This window comes from Primulina eburnea, chromosome 1 (genome assembly GCF_022965805.1).
Source record: "Primulina eburnea isolate SZY01 chromosome 1, ASM2296580v1, whole genome shotgun sequence".
NCBI lineage: Eukaryota > Viridiplantae > Streptophyta > Magnoliopsida > Lamiales > Gesneriaceae > Primulina > Primulina eburnea.
In genome coordinates, this window is record NC_133101.1 from 59,124,058 (window position 1) to 59,150,297 (window position 26,240).

Here is a 26,240-nt window from a genome sequence, read left to right on the forward strand (position 1 = left end):
AGGATCACTCATTCACTGATTCTTGCTCTTCTAGCTGATAATTATGTATCAAGAGACTTTCCTCCAGAACTCATTACGCATCACAAAGAATTGCAGCCACTTGATCTTTTCACAGAAGTTAACATGAACTTGTTTAAGAATTTTGAGAACTCTGAGATGGGGATTACTCCTACAAAATTTGTGACTGGACTTTTGTTAATTAGGTTCCAAGAAGTTTCAGAACTTACAAAAGAAAATTTAGTATATTTTAATTTTTTTTTTTTTTTGTGATTTTACCGAAGAGCAGCTCAGTTCCTTAACGTCGTCTTTTCCTTAAATCAAAGTGTTGCATGCATGCCAGATTTGAATGTTAATCTTTAAGCTAGTTTATAGCAGCCTGGATGTAACATTTTCTTGTTTAATGTTGGATAGATTTTTTCACTTGAATAACCAATGATGTATTTCTTATTGTTTCAAGTTTTATCGGCCCTTAACTTTTACAGATACCTATTGATTACAGAATCAACAGGTATTTGAGGCTTTTAAAAAGTAGCCAGCTTCCATTTCCATTGACTCGTTATGCTTCTATGTATATCTTGTATCCACAGCCTAATACATCTACTTCTCAACTTACAAATGATCATGTTATAAAAATTAATGAAAATAAAAAAGAGGAGGTGCTAAGATAATATGGCATATTCAGTATTTACTAGTGGTACACATCTTTGAACGAAGGTGTAAATAGTTCTAGTACTCTCAAGAAAAGATATGGACTTTAAAATTTCATGGCACCGATTATTGTGTGACATTGATACCTGGAGATATTTGAGCTTGTAATTCCATGTAGAACAATGGAAGAAACTTTTATGTACAGTTGATATCAACTTGTTTGAGGAAATACGTACCTAATTGTGAAAATTATTAGATCTGTATTGCTTATGTAAATTGGTATTTTGGATTACTATGATGGTCGTGGGATGAATTCGCGAGATCGAGTAATCGTTCTTATAGCTACTGATTTGATTGTTGATTATGACAGGGAAATCTAATTACACTGGGATATTGTCAAAAGATCATTTGCACAAGGCCTTCAATGAATGGCTTCTCCCTCTGAGGCCTTTAGTGTCTGCAGAAAACCGAAATGGTTGTGATCGTCATATATTGTATGATTCAATTTGTGCTCTCAACCTTGTAGAGTTGGTTTTATATCGCTGCATTGAACTTGTAGAAGAGGAGCGTACATGTGTAGTTCAGCATGCTTAAAACGATAGAAATGCATAATGATTAGTAGTTTGTCATGTTGGAAATTAAAGAGCTTCCGGAACAATTCCGGCTATGAAATAAAATCTATTTTCGATCATATATGTACATACATACACACACACACACACACACACACACATATATATATATATATATATATATATATATATATATATATATATATATATATATATATATATATATGTATATATAACGTTGATTTAATTATATATATAACGTTAATTAAATCAATTGATTAAATTTACTTTGTGAATGTGTGAAGTGAAACCAAAATAAATTATAATAAATAACGGTCTTTATTCCTAGATAAACAGCATACGCATAACTCATGCTTATCGTATCAAGATTGAATCCCGAGTTTCCCGTAAACGATAAACACCTTCAAAATTATTATATATACACACACACGCTCATCAACATGTCGCCATTAATTTTTCAAAATTCAAGAAACCAAAAAGAAACACATACTCTTGTTCTATCAACATGAAGAAGAAGAAGAAGAGAAAGATCATGGGATCCCTCGATGCAGCAAAACAGATTAATGATCCGAGTGGAAGAACTCGTCGGTGGTATGGTACGTTTTTTATTTCAATTGTTGTTATAATTTTGTTCGATCTCATGAAAATCGTTCATTAAAAAGATAATATGTTAGGGTACATACAATTTTACCACTTCTTGTTTAATAATGGATTCTTCTGTCACCCCGGGGAAGAGCAATAGGATCGATCCATCCTCACTTCTTGATCGGCTAAGGTAAATATTTGTAAACGACGGGAAGGATTCCACGTTGGTGTAGAAAAAAAAAGCTTGTTTTCTAAGAGAATTATGGAGAAAGGGTTTTTAGATTTTGTGACTAACAAGAGAACTAAAGACGACGATGATTCATGCTCTGCAAAGAGACAAGAAAAACGATGATAAGGGGACAAGAAGATCGTAGCAACCAACTGTCCATAGCAGGCTGCAGGTATTAATGATCGTGTGCCCCTTGAGATCAAGTAAGCCTTTATACTGGTGTTGGTTGATTGAATCTCACTTCTTCCTCATGTTCTGTTTTGAATTCTTGCTTAAAAACTTACATGTTTCACTGAGCAAATAAAAAAGTCTGAATATATAATCAAAGTTTTATGTATTGTTGAGCAGCACAGGCCTTGAATTAAACGTTTATAACCTCCATCAGAATTACAAGATAACTTTTAGAAAAAGAAAAGTAAACTGATTAGGCCGTTCTTGATTTTAAGCAATACAAATTGAAAAATGGTGAATTTTAGAGAATGAATAGTTGAGAACTAATTGCACACTCCTATAGAAAAATAGGGAAAAAAACAATATAATCACAACAGTTAAAAGTATACTAATTCAACAATATGGATGGATATCAAGCTAGAATAACGTCACTTTTAGAATACTTCTATATATCGAAAATTGGTACATAATACTTCAATATGAAACCAGTTGAAAAAGTTCAAACATTGCCAAGATATTAAAACCAAATGAAAGTTTAACAAAACTTCAAGGGAAAAAAAGGAACTACGTTCCAAGAGGACTATTTGAAACATTATTCTCAATCCCATCATCAATTGTTACTATTGTGATCGCCATTTGACTAATGATCACAATCATCAACTGTTGATGATATAGGTTTTAACTGGCCTTTGCAAAGATCTTTTGCTTCCTTATCAACATCATTATATTTTTCCTTGCTTTTTTTGCTGAGGATGACAATACATTGTCATCTTTAATTCTCTTTGTTCTCGGTTGACCCTTGTATACTTTATTAACCACCCAATCTCTTGATTACACAAAGAATAGAAAATATTAATATAGATTTAGCTATATATCTAAAGTATTAAAATGGACAGAGAGGAAAAAAACAATTTACATTCTTTTGAATATTACCTTTGTGGGGTTTATTTCTCGGTCGATTGTATATTCATGCATCTTGTAATCAGTTCTTTGTCCATTTTCATAGAAATCGAGCACTTTTTTGTACCCGATTGTGAGACCCTCATAACTGATAGGCTTAAGCTTAGACGTCATTCGCCAGTAACCACCTTTAGTTGAACGATTTTCACGTGTAGTCTTGTTTTTCGGAGTAAAAAAGTACCATTCTTTAGCTTCAACGATTGTGCACATGCCTAATTACATAAGCATGGATGAATGAGAAAGTTAAGTTAGAGTTTGAGAATCCAATATTGTTGATAAATTAGTTTGTTCTTTTTGAGAAAATAGGCACAAACATGCATGCATTATCAATTATGCATGAAGAAATTATCCTTTGACAATTACAAGTACGAAAATACACAATATATATATATATGTTATCAGCAGTTTGATCACTGAATATATATGTTGTTTTGTAGCACAACTGTCAAATGTAAAACACAAACAAATAAAGAGTAGGATACAATAATTAGCAGCTGAGTTTACAAATTACCAAAATAATTAGGCCCGATCATCCAAAGGGCCGTGGCATGAAAGCAAGAATTACTTATATATAAAATCAAGAAATTTCATAATGATTCATAATATGAAACCGATCAAATGAATCACAGATGAGTTCTTGATGATTCTGTTGATCGAACTTGACTTCAAAAACAACATTAATTACACACTAATTTTTAAAGAACATGAATGAAGAGCCGAGGGGTAAACATGGATGAATTGTAAAAAAGATTATAATATCTGGTGATTGGTTAAAAAAATCACGTACGTACCCATTAGTTCTTCAGGATTATGCTCGTAGAAATCAACTTGGTGGATAAATTTTTCGGATCCATCGGGCAACGAAAGATTGACAATTTTATTTACCAAGTAATGAAATATTATTTCTTGATCAGTCGGACAAAAATTGAGCCCAGGAATTAAAGTGACTGCTTCGGCTTCTCGCAGTTGCAGCTGCGTCCAGCGATCCATTAGGCTGGCCGCGTTCTTGGTATCAGGGAGTTGTCTTGCTTTTCAGAGACTCCTAGTGTGTTCCTTTCACGAGGAGGCGGGAAGATGGATCAACGGAATTTACACGGAGTATCTCACATAGCCTAGTTAAATCTTTTTGTGGGAGAAATATATTTGATGAGACGGTCGGTGAGTGATAATTAGTTGGGGATCGTTTAAGTCGGACGAAAATCAGGTGAGAGAGCCGTTAGATGCTAATGTGGAAAATAACCACCGAGATTGATTAAATATATCCCAGAAATTAAGAAGCATTATCATTCATCCATGCTAATATAATTAGGCATGTACACAATCGTAGAAGCTAAAGAATGGTACTTTTTTACTCCGAAAAAGAAGACTACACGTGAAAATCGTTCAGCTAAAGGTGGTTACTGGCGAATTACGTCTGAGCATAAGCCTATCAGTAATGAGGTTCTCACAATCGGGTACAAAAGAGTGATCGATTTCTATGAAAATGGACAAAGAACTGATTACAAGATGCATGAATATACAGTCGACCGAGAAATAAACCCCACAAAGGTAATAATCAAAAGCATGTAAGTTGTTTTTTTTTCCTCTCGGTCCATTTTAATACTTTAGATATATAGCTAAATCTATATTAATATTTTATATTCTTTGTGTAATCAAGAGATTGGGTGGTTTATAATGTATATAAGGGTCAACCGAGAACAAAGAGATTAAAAATGACAATGGATTGTCATCCTCAGCAAAGAAAACAAGGAAAAATGGTGTTGATAAGGAAACAAAAGATTTTTGCAAAGGCCAGTTAAAACCTTTATCATCAACGGTTGATGATTGTGATCATTAGTCAAATGGCGATCACAATAGTAACGATGGACGATGGGATTGAGAATAATGTTTCAAATAGTCTTCTTGGAACGTAGTTCCTTTTTTTCCCTTGAAGTTTTGTTAAACTTTCATTTGGTTTTGATATCTTAGTAGTGTTTGAACTTTTTCAACTGGTTTCATATTGAAGTATTATGTACCAATTTTCGATATATAGAAGTATTCTAAAAGTGACGTTATTCTAGCTTGATATCCATCCATATTGTTGAATTAGTATACTTTACTGTTGTAATTATATTGTTTTTTTTTCCTATTTTTCTATACAGAGTGTGCAATTAGTTCTCAACTATTCATTCTCTAAAATTCACCATTTTTCAATTTGGATAGCTTAAAATCAAGAACGGCCTAATCAGTTTATTTTTTTTTCTAAAAGTTATCTTGTAATTCTGATGAAGGTTATAAACGTTCAATTCAAGGCATGTGCTACTCAACAATACATAAAACTTTGATTATATATTCAGACTTTTTTATTTTCTTAGTGAAACATGTAAGAAACTAGGGAATGATATCAATAAACCATAGAAAGTAGATGAATCTCAGTGTCTTGGCCAAAATTATGTTAATGATTATGATGGTGACATGTTATGAGGATCATGTTATGCATGATGAACCAAACCAGTTTTGAGGCTGATAATAAGATGAATCAAGAAGTTTTTTTTAGTTTTCGCTTAATAAGTTGTAAACGCTTCCCCATATTTTTATTATTTTAAAAATCTACATTTTAAAGACAATTTTATGATTGATTATTAGTAATAAACTGTTTTTTGTTTATAATATACTACGATGCTTGCTGTTTTGTCGGTGTCGGCTAACCTCGGTCTCGGCTGTCACGCCCCGAGCCCGGGCCCACGTCTGCGTGACTGTACAATGGACCTTTATAGCAACTACTTCGTATTCATTTTCGCTTTACGAAAATGATTAACTCAAGTTGCTATAGAAGTTAATTGTAAGCTCGTTGTAAACTCATTTTAAATTTTAATTTTTAAGATGTGAGACAATGGGTATTACAATCACCCCTCCTTCAGAACGCGACGTCCTCATCGTGCCTGACCCTCGATCCACCAGCACCGATAATCTAGAGGTGGCTCCTACAAGTTCAAGAGGTGGCTCCCGTCATGTAGCACTTTGCTCCGCATAGCAATTATTTCTCGGTGTTCCTTGCTGGTGACCGGCTCTGATACCATTCTGTAACGCCTCGAGGGCCCGCACCTGCGTGACTGGACAATGGGTCCCTATAACAACTACTTTGTATTCGTCATCGCTTTACGAAAATGATTAACCCAAATTGCTATAGAAGTTCATTGTAAGTTCATTATAAACTCATTTCAAATCTTTAGTTTTTAAGATGTGAGACAATGGATAGTATTACAGTTATTAACTTTAAAGAGACACATTTTAATTTTTAAAGTTATTTAGTTGCTTGAAGTTTTAAAATATATATATATTACAATAAACATCATATTCCTTTTATTGAAATATTAAAATTAATAATTAATAAAAATCATCTTCTAAAAATATAATCCATACTCAAATATTATTTAAAATACTAATAAGTTAAAATAAAATCATATATAATGTTTATATATAAACTTCAAATAGAATTGATTTTGAATGAATATCACTTATATCTCATAAATTTAAATTATTATGTAATAAATAAATTTTGTCTAACTTTAAATAGTTGTGTAAGTTGTTTTTTTAATTCAAAGTATATAGGAGCATTCTTTGACGAAAGTGACAAGCGATATTCCTAAATATTTATGAGTATTATTTTACGAAGTTTGTTGAATTTTTTTTACTATAAAATTAGTATGTAAATATGTTGAAATTATTAGGATAATATAATATAATATAATTTTAATTATATTATTGTAAATTTTAGAAAATATTGTGTTTGAAATAGTTTTTTAAATATAAATTCTTACGATGAGTAAACATTAATTACAAAGACTATGTTTCAATTTAAAATTCTTCATATAGTTATTTTACGGTAAATTTCATGTTCTATAAATTTATAATAAAAAATCAATTTAAATTAACAAAAATACGACTCTCAAATTATGTCGGTTCACCATTTTTATTTAATAAAACTACTATGCAAATCTATTTTAATGAGCTTGTAATACATTTATTTTTTTAGTTGCAATTATGATATTATTCTAGAATATAAAGATCTAATGTAATTGTTTGCATTATTGACGGGACTTGAACGAGGACCCGAGACTTGCTTATCTCAGACAAAGAATATACAAAGACTAACAAGGCTCAACTCAACCTTAACTATGACAAAAATTTGTGTGAGACGGTTTCACGGGTCATATTTTGTGAGACGGATCTCTTATTTGGGTCAAAAATAAAAAACTATTACTTTTTATGTTAAGAGTATTACTTTTTATTGTGAATATCGTTAGAGTTGACCCGTGTCACGGATAAAGATTCATAAGACTCTATATCTACTCCTTAAATTGGTTCAAGACTTCGTCGACGTAATACAACCTATCACTATCATCTCTTATCCACCTTTTGAGATTAGTAAAAAAAATATCATGATTTATTCTTTTGAAATTTCTATATATTCATATCACTCCTAAAAATTATTATAAAGCCATAAATTTGAATGTTAAATAATCCTAATGTATCCCAAAAAAGTATAGATTTTTTACGAATAAAAGACATGGCAATTTTAGATTTGGTATTCAAATTAATTGCAATAATAATGTTTATAAATTATTGTTTGAGAAACTATTATTTGAAATTATAAATGTAAATGTTCGTTAGTTTGTGTTAAATATAAAAATGTTCATATATAAATTAACATAATATAAATTTCTCTTTAAAATTTGATAATGGTAGTTTGTTGGAGGCTACTTTAAAAACATTTGTTTTACAAGCTGAGATTTTTTCTTTAAAAAAAAAAACAGCAGCAGCAGTGCCTCCGTGTTAATGTACGTGAGCTTGGTGTCATTTTAACCGGATTGAAACTAGAACTTGGCTATTTTTACTCGTTTTTGGTGGAATTGGGAGTTGGGTTCTTGAGGATTGTTGGAAACAAGAAGTGAAATGGCTGTATCACAGAGCGATGGTTGCAGAATGGAGGGGTGGTTGCATTTGATTCGCTCCAATCGGATTGGGTTTCAGTATCCAAGAAAACGCTACTTCGTTCTTCAAGATCACCTGCTCAAGAGCTTCAGATCTGTTCCGATCTCTAATGATGAGGTTTACTTCGTTTTCTTGATTCGTCTCAAGTGCTATATTATTGTAGAATTCAAGTTTTAAAGCTTCATTTCAAGAATTGTGATTTTAAATAGCACTGATTAGCTGAATAGGATAATTCAAGAAATTAAAAGATCAAAGAAACTTGGAGTTTGTGTGGTTTTGTTCAGTTAAAGTTCAAGTCCCAGGCGAAGTCAATTAGCTCACTAGAAAACTAGAGCTCATAAAAATTACCAACTCAAACTTAAATCACTACACCTTGGGTGCTATCACGTCAGGTGCCCCTTTACCACTCGAGGAAAGTTTGTTTTGTGATATTTATAGGTTTCTTTTGTTGTCCATTTTTAATTAATGGCATTATTTTGATGATTTTGTTAGATCCTACACCTAGTCCATTGACGGAATATATCACTATTAAACCAAGCACTTCTCTTAGTATCGTTAAATTCAGCTTGTATAGCCATCATGTTATGTGAGTTACAATTTCACGTGCAATACATGTGAAATTTGTATCTTGGAGTGGTAACGATGAGATGCCATAGTTACATGTTAACTCTAAGGGTGTGCTTGTAAAATTGTTTTTTGGGCATGAAATAACATCCAACTCTTGTCACTTAATTCTAGTTTTTAGTTACTATCACCCAGTGCTTAGCCACCTGTGTCAGGTTGATTGGCTGTTGCATTCTGGATAGAATAGCAGTCTTTCTCGAAAGAATGTAGGATCATTTTTAGAGTTTGTTTGTCAATTACCCGAAAGCTTTCTATAGGATGCTTGACAGTAAGGGCATTCTTGTTCTTATTTGAATTTGTTCCATTCCTAAGTAGATTTTGAGAATCCAGTAATTAAAGTGATTTGGTTGAAAATGGATTTCGCAAGAAGATAAGGTGATTATGTACGTATTTTCATTTTATGCATGGGAATTGGAAAATCTGGAGGCAAGTTAGAAAAGCACGCTGAAAACAGGTCCCACTAACCTTGTATTTTCTAAAGTTTTCTCGAGGAATTTAACTTGTAGTGACTTGTAGATATAGTTTTTAACCAGTAAAACGGATGAGCTAAAGTTTTAATGTCTTGCATTTGGTTTCAATGGAGACTGTGTATCATCTCAGTTGTCACTAAAATACGCACATCAGCCTGATTTGTGTTGTCCCTGACAGTTACTGCCAATTTCAATGGTTTTATCAATGTTTATATATTTCTTTCGAGGTGGCTGGGCATAAAATTTGTTTTAGCATATACAAATCAGAAAATAAACCACTTAATTACATGGCATAAAGTTGTTCTCAGCTGTCAACGCTGAAGTAAATACAATTTCGAGCTTCATTAAAATTTTAGGTGCGTATTATATCTTAATCATTTTTTGTTTATGCTGACAGTATTAACTGACTAACCATGTTCTAACTTTCCTGAAGGATCCTGTTAGAAGTGCTATTATCGATTCCTGCATAAGGGTGACTGACAATGGGAGAGAGAACATTCAAAGAAAGGTAGACTCACAGAGCCATGTTTGCTCATGGAAATGATCCATTTGTAGTTTGTTTTACCTTCTGCATTTACCATAAGAGAATGAGAGACATTTTTTAATTCTCTGATTATCACTTTCTTGCTACAATTTTGTTCTTTGCAGGCCGTTTTTGCTTTCACTCTTTATAACACAACTAATCCCAATGATCAACTGAAGGTGTGCAAATTTATCTTCCCATTTGGTCCTGTTGATTTTAAGTCAATATAATTTGAAGACCTTGTAATTTGTAGTTAGGAGCAAAGAGTCCTGAAGAAGCTGCAAAATGGATCCAGTCCTTCCAGGAGTCAGCATTGAAGGTTGAAACTGTTCTTTCGATTGAGGGACAAGATTTTTTGTACGACAAAAATGATAGTTTTCCAATTATTGCAGCCTGATCAGAGTCAAAGAAATTTTGAATTTTCTGGGAGTGAGCCACAGTCATTGAGGTATAAAGCTAAGTTAAAAATGCTTAGTTGCTGATCCTGTGGAGTTGATTGTTCGTGCTTATGGTCATTTTTTATTGAATAAATAAATTTCATAGCTAAAAATCAAGAGCGGGTACACTGGCAATATCTGGGCAAAAAGACAATCTTAAGTTAATATATCAAAATGAGTAGCATTCGGATACAAGAAATGTAAGCAATTAGGAACATGAACCTCAATCTTCCTTAGAAAGCCTCCATAGAAAGGGTGCTGCCATCAAATATTTTACCCTTGTGTGCAGACCACACACTATAAGTTGTACGTGACATGCCTAGAACCCAAGCGTGATCTGAAAAATGCCAGGATATGTTTTCTTGAATCACTTCAATGTGCTACTTAATGTGGACATAAGGGATTGTGCTTTGCTCTTTATCAGAAAGTTAGATTGCTGATGATTTTGAAGACAGATTTACAGGCTCTTCTAGATTTTTTAGATATAGCTGACATGAAAATTGAGTTTCAATCCATTTTCCATCTCGTGCAGGCTAAACTGTTCCAATAAGAATTCACGATCTATAAACTGGAGTGTCTGTTTGTCTTCTGTCAGTGATGCTATGACAGTCTGATGTGGTTGCACCATCACCCTGGAAAATTTTTGGTTGCCAGAACGGTATGGGTTAAGCTCATTACCGTCTTGCTATATGGCTAAATGCTTTGTCTAACACCAAAAATTGCAGGTCTAAGATTATTTAAAGAAGCTAAGGATAAAGAATTTCATGAGCAGGTTGGTTGATTTTATGAAACCACTAAAGTCTTCAGAACCGTCTTTATTTTCAACATTTCATGTTTTGTAGTGGGATGATCATCCTGCAATAATGGCTGTTGGTGTAGTGGACGCAACTTCTGAGGCTATTTTCCAAACCCTTATGTCTCTTGGTCCTTCAAGATCAGAGTAAGTTAAAGATAATGTATAGACAATATTTGATGGACCACATCCTCGTGCATTCATGTGTGTATATGTGTGTGTTTATTATGTAGACACACAGAGACGTATACATAGAGAGATAGAGATAATTTTTATTAGTTTATTTGGTATCGTTGTTGTTTAAGCATAGGGAACCTGTGAGGGTTTTTGAGGAATTGCCTTCTCTAAAAAAAAATTTTATCCAAAACATTTGATTACCAAACACGTACCAAAGATACACAAGTTACATTCCCAAGTGAAGCATTTAAGATTAAATTTTTTGAACTAGCAACTTCCATGTTGCCCTTGATTGTTTTTTGTTTTAGGGTACTGACAAGCCTACCCATATTGCTTTGGATGGTAGCCAAAGGTCTTGTTACAATAACCTTAGCCTCAGTTGAAAATGATGTCATCTTTTGTTGAGTTATATATATAACTTAATAAATTTCAAGAAGTTGAATCCAGTTGATGTGCATACTCTGTTTTAACAGTCTATGTTTTCTTTGTGCAGGTGGGATTTCTGTTTCGATATGGGTTGTGTGATTGAACATGCTGACGGTCATACCGATATAGTTCACAAGCTTCTACATCGTCATTGGCTTCCATGGCATGATCCTTATCTCTGCCTGTACAAAAACGGTTCCTTTATTTTTTTTCCAGAGTTTATACGTGATTAAGCTTGTTGCAGGGGCATGAAACGAAGAGATCTTTTGTTACGGCGTTATTGGCGAAGAGAGGATGATGGTACCTATGGTAATGCTAGTATTTACCAAAATCAAACAAGCATTACTTAGGGTTTCAATTATTCTATTTTTTTTCCCTGCAGTCATTCTGTACCATTCAGTCTTTCACCAGAAGTGTCCACCTCAAAGGGATTATGTACGCGCCTGTCTTAAAAGTAATGTATGCTTTTCATGTGGAGTTGCTGGTTATCTATATCATGATATTTAGCACTAAAAATTCCAAGATATATTAGCTGGTATGTTTGTCTCAGATTGTGCAGAAATGTTTCCTGTATATTTACTCTTCGTGTTCCTTGTCAGAAACACTCAAAACACATTATGCATACCATGTTACTGATTTGCATGAATGACTTATCATGATCCCTGAAATTTGATGGCTTTCCTCTGCTGCCTTATTACTATCTTGACATTTTCTTTGTGATCGTTTTCTGATCCTGTTGCACGCTGTCATCTGTGCTCTTTATATTTTGATTTCTAGTTTTAAGTTCGTGTTGAATCCAAAATGCCTATGGTTTGAACTTGGATGACTGGGAATGACATTATGTATTCCTGACAGGTGGAGGGTACGTTATATCTCCAGTGAATGAAGGAAAACGTTCAGTGGTGAAGCATATGCTTGCTATTGATTGGAAATACTGGAAATCATATTTAAAGACATCATCTGCCAGATCTATTACGATAAGCATGCTGGGGAGACTTTCTGGTGTGCTCCTTATCTTTGTTCGCTTATTCAATTGGCACGTCACAGTATTCAGTCTAAAGTTTGAAAAATGTTTTTCTTCAGTCTCCACAGTTTCAATTTCTAATTTCATAAGTTTGATTATACCTGTTTTTCCATGTGCATGCTTGTCTTTAAGGTATTTGGTTTTCTGTAGATGCTGGATATATGGGTATCATTGTTATTATAAAAATAGAGAGGATGATCAAATCAAAACAAAAATAGAACTTTTGAAATGAAATTTGCTGAAAATCTCTGGTTCTTAAGCGAGATTTCATCTGAAAATGTAGCCTTCTTTCATTTATCTATTCATGCATTTGATTATTCTTTTCTCAGGATTGATAAAAATTTACCTTCTTTAGCCTTGCGGGAGCTCTTTAGAGCAAAGTTAGATTGTTCGCCACCTGATTTCTCATCAAATGAGTTGATGAGCAGCAAGAGCATACAGCAGAATAAAAACACATTGAGGGTTGAAGTTCGAACTAGGCAGGACAATGGGTACAGTAAGGAGGATGTGGAGGAAGAAATGATTAAGACGCCTTCTGAACATTCAAGTTTAATGGGATTACATGACGCAGCAGATGAATTTTTTGATGTTTCAGAACCTCTTGAGTACGAGTCAGAAAATGGTTGGCCTTCCGACTTTGGTCAAGAAACTTACTCACAGGTACCACAGATATGCTACCATTATTGCGTATATTTTTGTTAAAGGACGTAGTTTTATTGGGGAATTATTAATGATCAGAATATGTTAAATCCAGAGGCTACCAGTTGTGTGTCAAGTGCACGTCTGTCAGCCCGTTGAGTAAATGACATTACTGGAAGCTAGATGTAGCACAATTTTTTTAAAATGAAATTTTAGGTACAATTTTTATATTGTATGTGAAAGGAAATAACTCCTGAATGGATGATTTCAGTCTGATGGATATGAGGAATATAATTCTCTGCGGAAAAAGTGCTAGGTTTTTTTTCTTAGTTATTCAGACCGAGGGCTACTATATTTTTAATAAAAGAAAGAATTTTCCAATCTTTGTTTTAAATACTACCTTACGCTTCTTGCCTGCTCTTATTTTGCTAAAAATATATGTTCCTTACTAGTTGAGTGTTTCAGGATACACGTCAACCCAGACTGTCAACTGCTGCTGTCTTTGTAAAAAAATTGCATGATCTTGCAGGTTTGTTTGAAACTCATGTATATGAGTCATCATTTTTCCCACTTTTCCTACTCCTCTGTAGAGTGATATAGTTTTAGGTTTCTGAACTTGACGAGATTGAGATGATGTTGCTATAGTTCAAAAGAAGGGTTATGCTGATTTGCATGAGATGTCAAGGGAAGACAGCTTGTCATGCAACTATGGTTCCACTCTTCCAAAGGATTCGGCCTGTAATTTGCTCTGTAGTTGGACAGAAACAGATCCGTCGACATTTCTGATTCGTGGGAAGACATATTTGGATGACAGAACGAAGGTGATTCCCTATTTTGAATTTCAATATTGATCGACGTATCACCATACGTTTCTCGGCGTGTTGAGCCTTCTGTGTTTGGTTCTAATTTCACCATTATTGCACATCTCCAAAATCACTATGAACTGCAGTTATCCTTTTCCATTGAAATGAAATTTTTACGTCCATTACGCACCTAAAGTACAAAGTTATTCCATTTTGGTTGCTTTTTTTTTGAGAATGGTGTACATAAATCCTAATTTGCATATAATTTACCATATTTCAAACTCGTCACCAACTCCTCGGTTTTCTTTTTTATTTTTGTCTGACATCCGCAAACAGAGCTTTCATCAGTTATATGTAGTACTGGCTTTTATGTATAGAATGAACGGAGTATTTTTTTAGGAATAAAATTGTGTGGGCTTGGTTTTATGGTAATTTTTCTTATGGTTCTCACCCCAGATTAAGGCGAAAGGTACCTTGATGGAAATGGTAGGCGCTGATTGGTTGAGATCTGACAAGCGAGAAGATGATCTTGGAGGCCGTCCTGGGGGTATTGTTCAGGTTCTGACATTATTAGAACATATATTTCTACAGTTTGTATTCTCTAGTGAACTTTTTGTAATCATTCACTTGTAAAATTTGCATATTAATCTCTGAAGCTGAAAAAGAGGTTTCTTATGTTTACCATGCAGAAATATGCTGCTAAGGGGGGTCCCGAATTTTTCTTAGTCATAAACATACAGGTGAATCAAGTTTCTATCATTTTAAACAAGTTCCCAGTTGTCCTTGTGAAATACTTGTGAAATATTTGGTTGGACTAGGTCCCAGGTTCAACGACATATAACCTTGTGTTGTACTATATGATGAGGACTCCTTTAGAAAATGCTCCTTTGCTTGAGAGTTTTGTCAATGGAGATGATACTTACAGAAATCCAAGATTCAAGCTCATACCATACATCTCCAAGGTCAGTCGAGTTGTTTCTGCATGGTTCAGTGTTTCATGTTTAACTTAATGGTCATTTCTTTTTCTATTTCATGCATTCTGATCTGCCTGCTTTACCTTTAAAGCAACTAACATGAGTTGACTCCAGATCCTTGTATTTCAGACCTGAGGATACATTTTTCAAATACTGTTTTCTGAACTTCATTTTGGATTTCCTTTTGTATGTCCTATGCGCATTCTTCAAATACCACATTCTTAACTCCATTTTTAACTGACTGGCAACTCATCCCTTTGGTTGGTGGTTATATTGGTTGTGTGATATCTCGAAGAACTTGTGTATTGTGGAGGTGGTGATTTCATAGAGAAGCAATCTAACTTATTGAACATTGGAACTTGGTTATTTATTTGTCAATAGCATGCTTAAAGTTAAAAAATTTCGATTATCAGTGGTTCTTTTCCTTAGACATTCTCTTTTCATGAATATTTTAGTGGGCTCTCATCTAATAATTTCTCCTCCAAGTTCTTTTGTTTTCATTCTTGATCTAGAAACCATGAGAATTATAGCCTATTTATGAAAGACTAGGAATTATGCAGATCTCACTGGTCATGATATTTGTTTCTCAGGGTTCATGGATAGTCAAACAGAGCGTCGGAAAAAAGGCATGTCTGATTGGTCAAGCATTAGAAATTAATTATGTTCGCGGAAAGAACTACTTGGAGGTATACAGTTTGGGACTACAAGATGATTTTTTTATGCATTTTCATTGCATGGGATTGTTTACCATTTTGACCCCTCGTTCATTTCCTTGCATGACCATTCTTCAACATCGAAAGTAAGGGCTCCATGTACGTACTAATTTAGTTCTCTTAATCTTACTTTAATACATCTTTGAGCACCAGATAAATTGATCTTGATTGGATAAATGCCTCAATTCATAATATAATCTCCTTTTTCTCAATTTCGAAGTAGTTAATGAATGAGCTATAACTTTTGTCATCTGCAACATCTGTTAACCTGAATCCTGCTGGTGTAGCACAAAACGTGTGAGCTGTCCTGGAAAAAGTATAGTCGAGACATTACTTTTTAGGCCTCTGGTACTATGATTTCAAGAGATATGTTCCATCAAAACTAGGATATTTTAATGATAGTTCTGCTGCTGCTTTTTTCCCCAATCTATGCGTCCGTGTGTAACATGTTGATCTCGTCTACAATATAACACTATAATCATTATGTCCAATTATCTCAGCTTGGGATTGACATTGGCTCGTCTACTGTTGCACGAGGTGTGGTCAGCCTTGTTCTAGGTTACCTGAACAATCTGGTCATTGAGATGGCATTTCTAATACAGGTAAGCTAACTGTAACTCTCACAAAGCGTGCGCTATAAAGTGGCATATCCAAATAAAATTTTCAATTAACTATTATTTAATCTCTGTGCTGTTGCTATGTTCACGAATCTGGTGATATTTTCTGGCACAGGCTAATACACCAGAAGAGCTACCTGAATATCTCATTGGAACATGTCGTCTCAATCATTTGGACGTCTCCAAATCCATACTAGTGAAACCATAATCCCGAGCAAATGAAACTACATGTTCATTCATTAGCAAGTGCCGGTGCTCTCCAAATGCAGTGTGTGTTGATTTGCGAAGAAATTGTAAAGAGTGTTGACAAAGGAATTAATGCAGATGGCCGTGTTCTTGCTACTGATAATTCTTTCATTACACCAGGAATTATCATATTGATTGCCCATATATATGTGGATAACAAATAACATATACTAGGTTCCATGTGATCTTGCCAGAGACTTCATATTATACTTGGAATTTTAAGATATGTGCTTGTTACCAAATCACCAATAACGATATTGAAATTGTCGTGAAAGCAAACTACTTGGATTGAACTGCATTGGAAGTGCAAAAATGGAAATAATCCCTATCATTATCATTTTATTATAAAATTTCACTAAATCACTAATACTACTAAAATTAACCAAGTTGTGAGCATGAAGTTAAACATTGATCCAGCTAATTTTACTATCAAATTATCAACTAACTATTCATTCATGGAAAAAGAGTTTTGGAATGAAGTACATGTCAATATTGTTGATGAAGATGTTTTAAAGCTTATCATGCAATGTCAAAATTTGTGGCTATTACAGTTGTACATGGAAATTGAGCCAACGAACCATGATTTCGGGGTGCATGAACCTAAATCATACATTTCTCAAATGTAGTTTCAATAACTAACACGGTAATTCTACATACCGAGGTTTTACTGAGACGAACTCAAATATTGTACAGGTCACTGAAGGATTAAGCAATGTAAATTTCGAGCACGAAAATGGATTGATATATCATCCGCCCATTCAAAGTCAATCCCTCATGTTGGCTAAATACAGCACCAGGTTGGTCGAAAATGTTGGATCCAATTGATGTTGTGGTTGATGCGGAGGCCCGTTTTTCATATGATGGAAAAAATAATCATGATGATTTTATGAGTGATATTGAACTCGAGATGTCATATAATGAGTCTTCATAAGAACATGATAAAGACGAATATCAGATAAATGATGATATAGAAGATAATATGTGTGCATGTCCCGTGTAGGAACGTCATCACGTGAACCACCTCGTGACACATTACAGAGAAGAGTTACACCATTTGTGTCAGGCACATCTGAGATGCCATCATTTTTTGATAAAGCATTTGGGGAGAAGCTTTCTGATTCTATTGGTGCATCTTCTGATATCCATCTATTATAATCTGGAAAAAAGATAGTCATTTGTAAACATGAATTTTAAGGATAAAAATAATTTCATCACAATCTATGAAAGATTCCTCAGTTAGAGTTGTCATACGTGAGTAGAGCGTTGTTGAGAGCACAAGACCTTTGTGGAAATTATGGTGCAAAAACACTTCATCTACTGTCAAGTGTCGATGAGATCTTCAAGCTTCTTTCAAGTCGAAGACGTGTAATTATAAATTAACAAAATATGGTGGGCTGCATATATGTATCTCTACAAATGTCAGCATGATCATCGCAACTTAAGTGGTAAGATGGTGGCAAATACATTATTGGACTTTGTACAATGTGATCTCTCGTTCGAGATCAAGTATATAATTGAGCAAGTGAAATAAAAATTTGAAAACGCAATATTGTATACAAAGGTATGGCTAAGTTTGCAACATGCTGGAGATTGTTTATGGCACATAGGAGAGCTCCATGCAACTTCTTCCAAAATATATGAGTGCTATGTCTAAATATAATACGGACACAGTTGTGGAGTGAAACCATCTCATACCGAACAACCGAGCGATAAAAACATTGAACTACACTTTTTGGGCTTCAAGCCGTACATAGATGGTTTCGACACTATCGCAAAATCATTAGTATTGATGCTACACATCTTTACACAAAATGTAAGCAAAAATGTTGATCGTTGTTGCTCCAAATACAAACAATCTAGTTCTACCACTAGTTTTCACGATAGTGGATGAAGAAACTTTTGACTCGTGGAAATGATTATGGAAGAATCTTAGCCGACATGTTGTTTGTGGTATAAACGATGTGTGTCTTATTCTTTTTATAAGAATAAGAGAATTGTGGGAACGATTGATGACCTACCATATTTTCGATCACCACATGATTTAAAACGTTTTTGTTTGAGATGTGTATACTCAAATTTTAATGTGAAGTTCAAAGATGTGCATTTGAAATATTTATGATGGGAAATGGGTACGCAACACTAAATTTTTATGTTCGAAACGATAATAAAGCAACCAAGTATAAAAACAGTTTGACGCACATGTATTTGGCTAGAATTTCTAAGGAGAAATGTAGTCTAGCCGATGACAATGATTGCTGTCGTGGGGTGATAAAACCAATTGTTACTCCGATCGTATAAAGCCACCGGATGACCCTGCAAGTGTCGAAAGCACTAGATATACCGATACTACCAAACCCAACGAATGAACCAGTAGCATCCAATCCACCAGATGACCTTGCAGTGTTTAAATTTAATATTATTTTGAGATTGAGCATATAGGCAATTTAAAATTCAATCCTTTTTATAATTAATGAGAATTTAATATGATGATGATGTTATATTTAATTTTATTATCCTCAACTAGTGCTCTTTTCTTTATGGAAAATATGGAATTTTGAAATAAATAGGCTTTAAGTCTCTTAAAAGTCAACCCATTTGACAAAATATAAAAGGGGAATTTTTCATTTTCCATTTTACTGCTACACGTTACAAGTTTTGCCCCTTATTTAACAATTCCCAGCCGTTGTCCCCTCGCTCGAAGAGAGAATTTTGGGTTTTTAAAAATTTTCTGGTGGAGTTGTACGGATTCGGAAAAGCTTCGAGAGTTTGGGTCAGAGGCTTTACGAATCGGAGGGGGTCCGACCGGGGGCAACGAAGAGTGGGAGCCCCCTCGGTCTGATCGTAAAGTTTGTCTGCCGGAAACCCTACAATGTGTTGGAATTTATGAGCACGAGATTTCGGCACTCTATACTTATTTGTAAGCACGAATTTTTACTTCTTTCGATGTGTATAATATTCGAAGTTTGTCATATAGGGATTTTTACGCGTATAACGCGGTAATAGTTGTCCTTTTGTCACGATTTCGTATTAAAGATTTGTTCTTTGTGTTTCTGTTCGAAAGGCTGATGCATTATTGAAAAAGCTTGGATTTTTTTTGTTCGTTTTTTTGAAATCAGTGATTATACTTTTTTCCCCTTTTAAGCAGTTTTATTGTGAGGTGCGAACAAGGTGCGTGATGGTTTACTTTAAGCTGGGGATAATCCTGTTGCTTCTTTTATCTGGTATGTTTATTTTGGTTTGTTGAAGTACATCTTTTTTATGTTTATTTGATGTTTTATATACTATGCAAGCAAATGGTTGTAACGTATAAAAGTTTCTTCTTTTTGTGTCAGAAAATTTCGTTGTCTAAAACTATTTAAAGCCATTTGAAGGTGGTTGAGGAAGATTTTTGTTTTAGGGCATAGGCAGAACTTTAATTCTTTGCAGTACTTCTGTTACTGAAAATAATATGATGGAGTTTAATTCCCCGTGAGAATCCTATTTTAATTGTGGTGTGATCATTTACGACCATGATGGGATTTTGTGCCTGAGTGTATGTTTAATGAGATGAAGATCTGTTAAAATTTTTAATTTAAATAAATGAGGTTGTGTACCAAACTTTTGAACTTGGAAATCCTTTCTGCAGTTTCTATCAAAGAAACAGTATCTGCCATAACTGATAATTATGAGCAGTGCGAACATATTGTCAAGAAGTGGGCATCGTCTTCCCTTGATTCTGATGTTTTAGGTGACAAACATGAATTGCGTGACCTGCTATTTTTTCTTCATATACCTCGAACAGGAGGGCGAACTTATCTCCACTGGTAACTTTCTATTTATATTAATACTGGAGTATGGCACATTTGACACCACACTCACAGTAAGAGAAACAGTGCATTATCTGGCTAAAAGTAATCAAACATTTTCCAAATTGCAAATTACTGATTCTTTGCATTTCTTTAATATATGTTCACAGTTTCCTGAAGAAGCTTTACTCGAACTCCCTGGAATGCCCCCGGTCTTATGATAAGTTAAGGTTTAATCCAAGGTATGTTTTAGTTCCTTTAATTATCTGTCTATCCAAATCAGTTGTGTGTCAGATATTGATCGGATGATGTTATGCGGTGTTTGATCTTGATGAAGCAGCCAACTCATTTGTTCTTCTGTAATATACTCCTTTAGAAACAATTTGAGATATTTTTAGATGGTGCATTGGTAGGCAAGAGGCCCGAGACCACAAATACTTGTGAACTACAGTTAGACGTTCAGTTTTTTCCAAATGTTTTCAATCTTGAAAATCCTCCATGACCTTGCAAAGAGTGGTCATTGTACTGAATTTGAAATATCAAACTATGATTGTATCCCGCCTTGATAGTATGTTGTGGATTAACATTCCAGTTATTGATATACGTGTTTTTGAGGCAGAAGAGTAGGGTTGAAAGTTTTTTTTGAAACAGGTATTACATGAGAGAATTGAAATTTGATTACTCAGACAGATTTAGTTCCTTGTAGGTTATTTAATGGAGTGGGACTACTGTGTTTTGATGATGATATTGCCAAAGATATACTTTCTGAAGCCCAGAAAGGAAAAGGAAAAGAAAAATTGGATTTAATTTATCTGTTACAATCTATCACTATATTATGAAGGAAGAACACCACATTAAAACAACCTTGGTCTCTTGGTATGTTTTTATGTATTCTTCTAAAAATACCCCTATACAGATAACTGCTCTTAATATTTTGATTTATTTCTCAAATTTTCAAAACACTCCATCTAATCAATAACATACCAAATTAGTTTTAATATTTAATTTAAAATAATAAAAGCTTGTAATGATATATCTATATTATATTATTATATTATTGTGAGAAAAGTATAATAAAATAAAAACTCAAACAAAAAAAATTAAGGTAAATAAAATTACGCCAATATGATTACACGATATTACAAATTTAGTTTATATAAAATTATACTTTATATTGAATTTGATATAAATGCGTGCCAAAAATTGCTAGTATTGATGAAGAATAATGGGAAATGAAAAGGACTGATTGAATGGCTAGTCATGACTTCATTGCTTTAGTTGGTTCAGGATCTAGCGAGCTGATCCATCAATTAATGGAATGGTTTTATTTTTGCTTGTTGCCTCTTGTACTGGAAACTATTACTTGCTGGTTTGCTTTCCGTGGGCAATTGTTTGCTTTACATAAACAAAATGGAAAAATAATTTAATTTGTACCATTATATATTAACATTTTTTGATCTTATTATGTGAAATTCTCTCTCCTATTTGTTTAGTTTTTTTCTAGATGTTTCAGATGTACACTTCTCTTTTATCCTGCAGAAAATCCAATTGTCGATTGTTAAGTACCCATGATGACTATAGTATGATTTCCAAATTTCCCAAGGAGAAAATTTCAGTGGTGACAATACTTAGAAATCCAATTGACCGTATTTTTAGCACCTATGAATTTTCTGTGGAAGTGGCTGCTAGGTTTTTGATTCATCCTAACTTAACATCTGTGGCAAGAATGGTTAAACGTGTGCGTGGCAAGACATCTGGAGTAAGCACACTAGATATCTGGCCTTGGAAATATTTGGTTCCTTGGATGAGGGAAGATCTGTTTGCTCGGGTAAGTTCAGAAACTAGTGTTGTAATGTTATTTACCATTCGAATTTTTGCAATTTTCTGGGTAGGAGGTTTTTGTTCAAATTCCTGATCAATTGGAAAGAGATTGTGGCTGAAAATAAATGATGCTATAGGATTCCCTTGATTTTGGAGCAACCTTATCTTTTCAATAGTTTCTGCCCCCCTTCCAGCAATGAAAAGAAACGCAGCCTAAGAATTAAGATGTATAGTATATTCGTAGTTCCTACATGAAGATTGTTTTTTCATTTCCAGCCCCTTAGCTAGCTTTTTGCAGCTTGTACCACCCTTCCACCATAGTATGACATCTCAATTGTAATGCTTCTAAGTTTACTATTTCTCTTTAATGAAGGTGTATTATGCATATTTTTCCTTTGTAATTTGTTCAGTGGTATCTGTTCCCACTCAATCTGCATACCCAATCAAACTATATTTGCACCAAAATATTTCAGATTGTTATCCTTCTTTTGCCCTTCCATTCTGGAAAAGTATTGGTACGGCCATTGTCTATCTTTGCGCATTGAACATCCTATTTAATGATGTGCTTTACATCTTATGGCAGAGGGATGCTAGAAAGCTTAAAACAGGTGCTTATTTAGCAACCAATAACCCATATGACATGGAAGACATCTTGATGCCTCTACATGAGTACATTAACAACCCTATTTCCCAGGACATTATTCACAATGGGGCCACTTTCCAGGTGTTTTAGTGTGTTCCGAATTCTCCGTTTTGATGATATTTTTGATGCGGCAAAGGTGTGCTTTGGACCTTAAATGCATACAGTTGGATGATTTATTTTTCGAATTTCCAGATTGTAGGTCTCACAAACAACTCTTATTTTGTGGAGGCACATGGTATTCGTCATTGTGTATTCAAGCATAAGAGCCTGGGCGAATATGTGCTTAAAGTTGCAAAGGTATTGTTAAAGATTAGATGGTCTCCATAAGCATGCAAGATATCAGTTTGGCCATTTCCATGGTGATATGATTTCTTTACTGGAGTGGTTTATTCATGGTAGATCATTACAAATCTTGCAGAAGAGGTTGGATGATATGCTATATGTTGGACTCACTGAGAAACATAGAGAATCGGCCACTATGTTTGCAAATGTCGTTGGTGCACAAGTGATATCTCAACACTTAGCATCGGGCTCCAATGCAGATGTTGCAAGTAATGATGATTCAGGTAGTGGGCTACATAAGTTTCAAGTACAATTTTCATGTCATTTATGCATCCTCTGGTTTACTTGGTGGAAATTTCGATGCTTGATTCTCATTAATACCTGTGTTTTGCTTCTATCCTCTAGTTCTGAATGCGGAAGTGAGTTTTAATGTGTTATAATCATTTTGTATTAGAATAAAGGTACTTCCGCTCTTAATATAAGTATCACTTTTCTTTAACCATGTTCTATGTTGATGCAGAACAGAGCTCCTCACTTTCCGATGCACAACATGGTGCTAATAATCAAGTGAGAATCTAATATTTTAATCTGAGCATGTCTGGAATATTAAATGTAACGACAATTTCAATTTACTGATAACAGGGCAATGATGCTCATCAAATGCTAAAGAATATTTCCTCAACCAGACAGGATGAAGTGGGGCACAAAAATGTGGGCTCATAGAATTGGCTTGCTTATTAATGTTTGAGATTGGATATGTTGGTCAGCGTCTTGTTTTATGCAGAGCTAATTTTCTCTCACTGTCTCAGCTTACCGTGGGGAAACTTATGGAAGCATATGAATCCTGTATTTCAACCTTAAGAAACACCCAAGCAGAGCGACGTGTAAATTCTCTGAAGCGAATTTCTCCTGCAAACCTCACTAAAGAGGTATAATGGGCCTAAAATTGTGATTTTGTGCACAGAACAAATTTACTATCTGCTTTTAAGGATCAATATAATTATGCTCAGATCCCACTAATTGACTTCCAGGCTCGTCTTATGGTTCCGGAAGCACTCATCCAGGAAATTACTTTACTCAACAGCTTAGATGTAGAACTCTATAACTATGCTCATGACATTTTTACTAAGCAGCAAACACATATGATGCAAAGCATGGCTTATGCTGTGAGTTCCCTTCTCGTTTTCTGAGTCTAAGTTCAATGCACTTATGTTGGATAAATAGGTTTCTCATTTGTCCTTTGTGCTTTGTGTGCCTACCACATTGCAAAAGTGTTTAGGGTGCATTTTATCTTGTTTAATTATCATATGAATCAATATTGGAAACAGAACCGTAGAATTAACTGATGATCTTAAAGGGTTGTGGCATTTGAACTAGTGCATGTAACTAAAGCTTTCTGCCCCTTCTGGTCTCGGGCCGTTGCTTTTATGAGAATCCATATCACATCCTGCAGTTCTATGCAATTTGAAAGATATTTGCATCAACTCCTTGTGCAGTTTATGTGGGGTTACTCATTCCTATCAAAGTCGTCTGATGTTTGTGTGATAAATTATGTAGTTTCTCCTAATTGTCCCATGTTTAGTGTAACAAATTATGTAGTTTCTCCTAATTGTCCCATGTTTAGTGTAACAAATTATGTAGTTTCTCTCAGTGGTCACTTATTCCGAGTCTTTGAATGACTTGAGATGATTTCTTCATGAAAGGTCTCATTTTATGCCATCGATTTGCAGGAGAAGGTGGAAAGCACCTTCAATTCAAGTGCATATGCCGACTTTTATGGGCCCCCTTCTTGGAAATTCCCGTCTTTATTAGCCATTTCCGGGTTTTTGTTGTTTCTGTTCATATTTATTTTCCTAAGTTCCAGAAGAACATCAAAAGTCAAATTATGAACGTGTTTCTATTCATATTTATGATATGACGACCTCTGAGGAATACCGTAGAAAATTCGGTTGCATCGCCGTAAAGATAACAGAGCTTTTGAGCGTTAGAGTTAGAGCTTTTGAGCGTTAGAAGTTGAGCAATTTTGTCTCTCATTATTCTTATCAGATGCATGCTCGTTGTGAATGAATTCTTGGTTTGTAATTTTAATGTTTTTTTACCAAAAATCCAGGATTTCTGGTTTAGATGAATTGGTATTTGGTGCAACAAATTATGATCATGGGTAACATTGATTTTTTTTTTCCATATATTATTGAAATCCTGCACTCTCTATGTGCGTGTATGTGCGTCGGGTGTGTGCGAGGGTTCAGAACACACAGAATGTAACTGCAAAAAAGAAGGGCAAAAACTTGTATGAGACGATCTTACATATCGTATTTTGTGATACGGGTTTTTATTTAGGTCATCATGGAAAAATGTTATTTTTTATATTAAGAGTATTATTTTTTTATTGTCAATATCAGTAGGGTTGGTTTGTCTCACAGATTAAGTTCTACGTGAGATCCGTGAGACGGTTTTCATGAAACTCACTCTTAAAGAAGTCTGACAGTGTACCATGAAATTTGTCTATTTATTTTTTTTATAGAGTTTGCCTTGCCAAAAGAATCAAGAAAAACCGTCATAAATCAAAAATATATTACATCAAAGGTTGAATTTATGGATTGAGCGGCATCTGATAAATTGTCTAAACTTCTTGTTCTAAATTACCAGAGCCATTGTCAGGTAGCGCTTTGGTTTCGGTAAAGTACAAGCGACGAGCGGGAGGTTGTATGTTACATCATGAGTAGCCATAGGGATGTTACCGAGTCAAATTGGATCGTTCCGGATTGGATTAACCCGGTTTTAGATTTTGTTTTTATAGAAACCGACAAATTTTGCGGATGCTAAATTGTATTGGATTTATCGGATTGTGGAATCGAATAAATCAGATTGAATTCCAATTGGAATCAATTTTTTTCAATCCATAATTACCTAAAGAAGAACTCAAAACTCTTTAGAAAAAAATTAAAAATAACATTGGTCGTGAATTAACTATATTACTGACGACTACGGGATCGAATTCAATCGATCGAGATTTGTTTTTAAGCAACTCAATCTGATTCAACATTTGCGATAGATTTTGGTTCAATCGATGACCAAACCGA

The 26,240-nt window shown here is 34.3% G+C and overlaps 2 protein-coding genes and 1 long non-coding RNA gene across 5 annotated transcripts; all 3 read left to right on the forward strand.

Annotated features, from left to right (window-relative positions):
• Nucleotides 1–259: 259 nt before the first annotated feature.
• On the forward strand, nucleotides 260–1,339 carry LOC140813223 (uncharacterized). Its single transcript, XR_012113853.1, has 2 exons — nucleotides 260–508; nucleotides 1,019–1,339. It is a non-coding gene; the product is annotated as an uncharacterized lncRNA (long non-coding RNA).
• A 6,608-nt stretch (nucleotides 1,340–7,947) lies between these two features.
• LOC140834879 (protein ENHANCED DISEASE RESISTANCE 2-like) lies at nucleotides 7,948–16,924 on the forward strand. The gene is given in 22 exon segments (XM_073200068.1): nucleotides 7,948–8,277; nucleotides 9,688–9,762; nucleotides 9,903–9,956; nucleotides 10,031–10,096; nucleotides 10,170–10,225; nucleotides 10,747–10,822; nucleotides 10,824–10,872; nucleotides 10,940–10,986; nucleotides 11,057–11,154; nucleotides 11,678–11,773; nucleotides 11,855–11,919; nucleotides 11,993–12,064; nucleotides 12,466–12,612; nucleotides 12,990–13,294; nucleotides 13,739–13,802; nucleotides 13,919–14,094; nucleotides 14,533–14,634; nucleotides 14,766–14,816; nucleotides 14,895–15,038; nucleotides 15,641–15,736; nucleotides 16,264–16,365; nucleotides 16,496–16,924. Coding segments are annotated over 22 exon segments (2,190 nt in total). The 5' UTR covers nucleotides 7,948–8,121; the 3' UTR covers nucleotides 16,589–16,924.
• Nucleotides 16,925–19,255: 2,331 nt separating this feature from the next.
• On the forward strand, nucleotides 19,256–25,140 carry LOC140834887 (protein-tyrosine sulfotransferase). 3 transcript variants are annotated; one of them, XM_073200079.1, is made up of 13 exons: nucleotides 19,256–19,543; nucleotides 19,772–19,847; nucleotides 20,252–20,429; nucleotides 20,582–20,653; nucleotides 21,951–22,239; nucleotides 22,816–22,956; nucleotides 23,068–23,172; nucleotides 23,294–23,441; nucleotides 23,678–23,724; nucleotides 23,800–23,868; nucleotides 23,967–24,086; nucleotides 24,189–24,323; nucleotides 24,888–25,140. In XM_073200079.1, exons 2-13 carry the CDS (start codon nucleotides 19,802–19,804, stop codon nucleotides 25,044–25,046), a joined length of 1,509 nt encoding a protein of 502 aa, XP_073056180.1. In that variant the 5' UTR covers nucleotides 19,256–19,543; nucleotides 19,772–19,801; the 3' UTR covers nucleotides 25,047–25,140. The 3 variants fall into 3 exon arrangements, with proteins under 3 accessions (XP_073056180.1, XP_073056194.1, XP_073056185.1); XM_073200093.1 differs by having other exon boundaries at nucleotides 22,137–22,239; XM_073200084.1 differs by lacking the exon at nucleotides 19,772–19,847.
• Nucleotides 25,141–26,240: the final 1,100 nt, after the last annotated feature.